Source organism: Eriocheir sinensis, unplaced genomic scaffold (genome assembly GCF_024679095.1).
Source record: "Eriocheir sinensis breed Jianghai 21 unplaced genomic scaffold, ASM2467909v1 Scaffold358, whole genome shotgun sequence".
In the NCBI taxonomy this organism is placed as follows: Eukaryota; Metazoa; Arthropoda; class Malacostraca; order Decapoda; family Varunidae; genus Eriocheir; species Eriocheir sinensis.
The window spans coordinates 74214-80783 of record NW_026111674.1 but is presented as its reverse complement, the minus strand read 5'-3'; the positions used below and the strand labels follow the sequence as shown (position 1 = coordinate 80783).

Here is a 6570-nt window from a genome sequence, read left to right as displayed (position 1 = left end):
CCTACTCCCTTTCTCCTTCCCTTTCACATATTTTCCCTTATCCACTACCTTCCTCTTCTCTTTTCCCCCTTCTCTCCCTCTCCCCATCTGTTGTTCTCCTTACCATCTCCTCTTGCTCCTCTCCCTCCCCCTCCCTCGCCCCCTCCCCGTCTTCCCCTTCTCTCCAGTTGAGCGCCCCGGGGCACACAGATCCGGCATGTTTTCAGGGATGCGTGAAATTACGTTTATTTAAGTGGGGGCTGCGTAGGAGAAAACGGAGGGTAGATTTTATTGTTTTCCATCGTTTTTTGTTTTTTTTTACCCTATTTTATTTTCTTGTTTTTTCTTTGTTATTTCTCGTCCTATTTTTCTTATACATCGGTTGGGTTATTGTTTTGTTGTTTGTTTTTGTGTTGTATTTTTGTTTTGTTTTTCTCCCTGTTTGTTTGTGTTGGAAATGTGATGTTTGTGTTTTTTCTTGTTTTTTTACTTGTGGGTTTTTGGGGTTTCAATTTTGTTTTCTTTTTCTCCATTTGCTTTATCGTTTTTTTTCTTTTTTTCTCTTCCTCCTCGTCCTCGTAAATCGTACTCGTTTTCCTCCTCCTCCTCCTCCTTCTCCTCCTCCTCCTCCTCCTCCTCCTCCTCCTCCTCCTCCTCCAGTTAGAAGGAATCCCGAACCACTCATGCCAACTGTCCTTTCCATCTGCCCAGCTTCCTTCCGCTATCTCTCTCTCTCTCTCTCTCTCTCTCTCTCTCTCTCTCTCTCTCTCTCTCTCTCTCTCTCTCTCTCTCTCTCTCTCTCTCTCTCTCTCTCTCTCTCTCTCTCTCTCTCTCTCTCTCTCTCTCTCTCTCTCTCTCTCTCTCTCTTCCTTCGTGCTCTTCTTCCTCCATCTTTCCTTTCCTCCCTCCATTTTTTCTTCCGCCACCAGACCGTTTTTTCTTGTTTTTCATTTCCTGTCACTGTATTCATGGCTCTTGTTTTTGCTTCGGCCGCGCAAGTTTTCAATGCATGAATGAATCCTAATATGTCTGTGTGTGTGTGTGTGTTTGTGTGTGTGTGTGTGTGTGTGTGTGTGTGTGTGTGTGTGTGTGTGTGTGTGTGTGTGTGTGTGTGTGTGTGTGTGTGTGTGTGTGTGTGTGTGTGTGTGTGTGTGTGTGTGTGTGTGTGTTGAGAGAGAGAAACGAGAGTATTTTTTTATGGGTGCTGTAGTCTATAATATTCATCATTTTAGCATACGTTTTATTATTATTATTGTTATTTTTATTATTGTTGTTCCTCTTCTTCTTCTTCTTCTTCTTCTTATTATTATTATTATTATTATTATTATTATTATTATTAGTAGTAGTAGTAGTAGTAGTAGAAGTAGTAGGAACTCTATCATTCGTCTTCCTAATGTTTGTATTTAGAAGGAAAAAAAATGTTAATTTCGTAACAAATTGTAACAAACAAAATTTCAAAATTTAGTTGAACAAACTCTTGACAAATCTTTTGCCACATTCAGCACCTGCAGTCTTATCGGTGGCCTATTTTTCAGCATAATTTCCGCCAGATTGCCACCAACTTTCCAATGCTACAATAAAAACAGTTACGTGGAGAGCGTTGCCCTAGTAGTGACGCGGGAAACTCTACGGACACAGCCAGTCCCGTTTGCATTACTCACTGACTTCCTAAACGGACAAATGTTCTTGAACACATAAACTCCGTCAAAGGAGCAAGTTTCGGGAGACGTTGAGAAAAGGCAGAGATAATTCTGAGTAAGAAGAAATAAATACTGCTGAAGAAGCAGACTACGATAGCTGAGAATGGTTTTGAATATGCCATACGGTATGACGCCTGAAATGAAGACCTAGACTTGTCACCGTAAATGACATGATAGAATGTGACAGAGAATATGATAAAAATATGATAATGAAATTGGCAAAAAGAATATGACGCTAGGAATGACCGAACACCCCGTCATCAGCACATGCCATTGCCCATGCTCGTACACTTAGGGTCGCATTGTGAGACATTTCGGCGCCCAAGAACACATATTTCACAAGGCTTTCGTAGGAGTTGTGGGCATTTCCAGGGGTAGTTTTATGACCCTGGTGGTAGTGTGACCCTTCCTCTGTACCATGAACCTAAAGAAACACATATTTCACAAGGCTTTCGTAGGAGTTGTGGGCATTTCCAGGGGTAGTTTTATGACCTTGGTGGTAGTTTGACCCTTCTTCTGTACCATGAACCTCAAGAAACAATCATTAGAACCCGACTGACCCCCTCTTTGACGTTTAGAAATAGCTGATAGCGAAAGTGCCTTGAAATACCTGCCTTAGTTTCGCTTCTGAGTCGCTCCCTCAACAACAAGAACAATAAAAAGCGACTTCCATGAACGCTATTGAACCCTACAATCAATGCTGAATATAAGTGTTTCAACCAAAACCTCTACCTTGTATAGGATTTCAGGAAAGGGAAATACTATATGAACATGCAGCGCGAAAGCAGATATTGACAACCATCGTCCATGAGAGGGAGAGGGATATCCAGCCAACCAGTAGAGGCTTGAGAAATGCCGCCAAGGCACTAGAGAAACACTTCGTTTGGGCGGAGTGTAAGTAAATCCGCGCTCGTCCCTCTCAGCCAAGGAAGGAGTGACAGGCTGGCAAACACATTCTCGCCTTTTTGTAACGTATGTTTGCTACACGTATGATACAAGGCTCTAACGCACACAGACGACAGTAAAAGCCCAGATATTGCATTAGTGAATTCGGCACCATATCTACACTTCCTACACACACACACACACACACAAACACACCTCAAAAAACGATTCCAGCACACGGCCAATGCCTCGCCAAGCTCCTCCTCGCTGTGATGAAAATCCGCGAGCGTTGTTATTTGATCAGCACGAGTCGCACGCCGCCGCCAAAGTGAGTCCATTAGAGAAGGTAAATAACGGCAGCGGGCGGCGGCGGTGGTGGACTTGTTGACGGTGTGTTTGGTACGCGTTTGATGTGTGTTTTTTTTAGTGTTTATTTCGCTTATATTTCGTTTGCTTTGTTAATCTGTTTTCTCCTCTTGTGTTTGTTTTGCTTGATTTGTTTTGTCTGAGTCTGTGTGGATTTTTGTTTGTCTAATTTCATGGTTGTTTTTAATGATTGTTTTTGTTGTTTGTTTTGTGTTTATTGTTATCTATTTCGTTTTTTTTTTGTGTGGTTTTGTTTATATATCTGTTTTGTGGATTCGTTTTTTATTGTGTCTGTTTTGTTTGTAAGATTCTGTTTTGTCAGGTGTTTTTTTATTGGTTCTTGATCTGTTTTGTTTCTACTGTTCTATGCTTTCTTTACTGCGTGTTTTTTGTCGCTATGTTCTGTTTATTTTTCTATAATTTTGTCAATTAGGTTCAGGTTTTTTTCTGTTTTGTCAGGTGTTTTTTTTTGTTTCTTGATCTGTTTTGTTCTGTTGTACTATGCTCTCTTTTTTTTTTGCTATGTTCTGTATGTTCTGTTTTTTTTCCAATTTTTTTGTCTTATACTTTTCGGCACCCCATTTCGCATGTTTGAAAAGCCTCTCGTAGAAGTTGCTGTTTTTTTCATGGACCGTTTTGTGATGCTGGTGAGAGTTTTACCCGACTTCTGCGCCTCGACTGGGAAAAACAACACCCACGAAAACACGGTTACTCTTCTCTCTGGCCTTGGGAAACAGTCCTGATGGGAGTTCGATGCGTTTAAAAATATGGACCTTACTTTTAGACGGCGCCGTTCGTCCATCATTCTGTGCAAGTCTACCTTAGCACCATCCAGTTACACCATCGGCAAGTCTGAGACGCCTGCCCTGAATCTTATTGTGCCCTACTCTAGCTTTTTCATAACTATCAGACTCCACAATGTACTTCTGCGAGACTGCAAGTTTTGTGCGCGTGGTGAAGGGCCTGCTGCCCGCTGAGGCGGAGCTGAAGGCGCCGACCACGGCCTTCCCCTTCCTCAAACTGTTCCGGCGATACAACACCGGGACGACGAGCTTGCCCCAGCACCTGGCTGACGGCGATCACGAGGAGGGGCCGACACCTGTCAAAGACATGTACGGAGAGAACAAACAGCACGAAATGGAGTATGAGAAACGAACGGAGCTTCTAGAGCTCCTTCAGCTGGAAGAGACATACAATAATGATGATGATGAGGAGGAGGAGGAGAAGAAGGAGGAGGAGGAGGTGGAGGAGAAGGAGGAGGAGGTGATGGTGAAGGTGAAGGAGGAGGAGGAGGAGGAGGGGAAGGAGAAGAAGGAGGAGGAGGAGGTGATGGTGAAGGTGAAGGAGGAGGAGGAGGAGGGGAAGGAGAAGAAGGAGGAGGAGGAGAAGGTGGGAATGGATCACAAAGAGCAAGACGAACTGTCTTTGTTCCTCGAGCTGATGGAAGTAGTGGCGGCACAGGAGGAGGCGCTGAAGAAACCTCCGGACCTCGAGCAAATCACACAGAGGAAAGGGAAGGAGGAGGGGCAGGAGACGGAGGGAGCAAGCCTCAAGGAACAAGACGAGCTGTCTTTGTTCCTGGAGCTGCAGGAACTAGTGGCGGCACAGGAGGAAGCGCTGAGGCAACCCAAGGACGGGGAGCAAGTCACACAGGAGGAGGAGGAGAAAAAGGAGGGCGTGAGCCCAAGGGAACAAGACGAACTGTCTTTGCTCCACGAACTAGTGGCGGCACAGGAAAGGGCGCTAGAAGAGCTGAAGGGCGCGGAGAACATCAGGCAGAAGCCCCGCAAGAGAGTGACATTCTCCCTGGACAACCTGGATCTCCCCGTCAAGGAGCGGGAGCTGTACGAGGGGCGGGAGTACTTCAGGTTTGGGCGCGGCCTGCTCGCCCTGCGTCCCAGCCTGCGCCGCCAGGATAACAAGAAGCCCCGCAAGACGGTTACCTTCTGCCTGGACAACGCCCCCCTGCCCGTCAAGGAGCGGGAGCTGTACGAGGGGCGGGAGTACTTCAGGTGTGGCCGCCGCCTCCTGACGCTGCGCCCAGAGCTACGCCGCGAAGACAACTCCAGCCCTGTGGGCGTTGCCCCGCCCCGCCGCCCCTCCCGCATCCCAGTGCCCCGGCCCGCCAGGAGGGTCTTGACAGGGAACACAGCACAACCCCCCTGCCACGCCCCTCCCCACACTGCCATAACACCCATCGCCCGCCCGGTAGGGTCCTGCCTCCCCATACCCTGCCGCACCCACGCCCACGCCCCATCCGCCAACTAAGACTGTCCCCCTAACCCTCACCCAGCCACACGCCCCACCCTCACCCCTCCTTCCCTTAGCTAAGAGGAAAGTGTTTAGCGAACAAGGAGTTTTCTGTGGTGTTTATCTTTCTATTATTTCTACTCATACTTATTGATCTATTTCATTCCTATTACTCAGCTTCCCTCTCTTCCTCATTTCTCTCGTCTCCATTCCCCTTAATCGCGGCACTTCAGCGGACAGTGAGATCTGGGTCGGATTTGTCGGCCTTCCTTGGGACATTCACGCAACGACCTCATATCCTCCCTTACGCTTATGGTTACCGCCGAGGCTTCCACTCGAGTCCCACGTCAAGATTAGGGCCTCGGGCTGTATTGCGTCTCTTAAGAATTACGAAACCCTAGTCTATTATTTTTTTCTTCTATCCTCCTTTTTATTTATGTTCTTATTTCACTCTACTCTTGGCTGTCTGTACAATCCATATCGACCTCTTGTAACTATCTTTCCCCCTTACTTTCCATTCCTTTTTTTTTCCATTGCGTCTCTTAGAATTACGAAACCCTAGTCTATTATTTTTTTCTTTTATCTTCCTTTTCATTTCTCTTCTTATTTCACTCAACTCTTGGCTGTCTGTACAATCCATATCGACCTCTTGTAACTATCCTTTCCCTTACCTTTCATTCCTTTTTCCACTACGTTTCTAAGATTTACGCAACCCTTGTCTATTCTCCTCATATTCTGTCTTCTTTTCTATTCCTGTTTTTATTTCACTCTTGGTTGGCTGTCCGAACAATCCATATCGACCTCTTGTAACTACCTTTTCCTTTACCTTCCGTTCTTTCTATTGCGTCTCTTAGAATTACGAAATCCTTGTCTGTTCTTTTCATATTCTGTCTTCCTTTGTTTTCTTTTCCTCATTTCACTCTTGGCTGTCTGCACAATCCATATCGACCTCTTGTAACTATCCTTTCCCTTTCCTTCCGTTCTTTCTATTGCGTCTCTTAGAATTGCGAAATCCTTGTCTGTTCTTTTCGTATCCTGTCTTCCTTTCTATTCCTGTTTTTATTTCTCTCTTGTTTGTTCGTACAAGCCACATCGCCCTTTGTAGCAACCTTTTCCCTTAACTTCCATTCTTTTAAGCCGGTCCTCCATATCCCGTAACTCCACTATCCGTTTTCTTTTCATTCAAGGGTACACTGTGATAGAAGCGAGATGGTTCGTTAAAAAGGCATTCACTTCCTCTTTGTACATTTCTCGTCTCTGTTCTTTCGCTAAAATTTCCTTCTTTTTCAACAATGTCACTTTGTTTGCTCGTCTGCCTTTTTCCACTCCTCTTCGATCAATTGTTTTATGCTTTATTTCTCCTATACTCTACCCTGTCCGGTCATCTGTA

General features: G+C 45.5%; 1 protein-coding gene across 2 annotated transcripts; it reads left to right on the top strand.

Annotated features, from left to right (window-relative positions):
* Positions 1 to 3492: 3492 nt before the first annotated feature.
* LOC126991894 (histone H3.v1-like) lies at positions 3493 to 5601 on the top strand. Of its 2 annotated transcripts, XM_050850542.1 has the most exons (3): positions 3493 to 4256; positions 4317 to 4798; positions 4943 to 5601. In XM_050850542.1, exons 1-3 carry the CDS (start codon positions 3849 to 3851, stop codon positions 5196 to 5198), a joined length of 1146 nt encoding a protein of 381 aa, XP_050706499.1. In that variant the 5' UTR covers positions 3493 to 3848; the 3' UTR covers positions 5199 to 5601. The 2 variants fall into 2 exon arrangements, with proteins under 2 accessions (XP_050706499.1, XP_050706498.1); XM_050850541.1 differs by having other exon boundaries at positions 3712 to 4256; positions 4317 to 5600.
* Positions 5602 to 6570: the final 969 nt, after the last annotated feature.

Excerpts from the sequence above, each read along its gene's own strand:
- LOC126991894 (XM_050850541.1), top strand. The coding sequence starts at position 3,849 with ATGTACTTCTGCGAGACTGCAAGTTTTGTGCGCGTGGTGAAGGGCCTG. Across the intron at positions 4,257-4,316 it reads AGAAGAAGGAGGAGGAGGAG|AAGGTGGGAATGGATCACAA; the intron begins GTGATGGTGAAG and ends GAGGAGGAGGAG.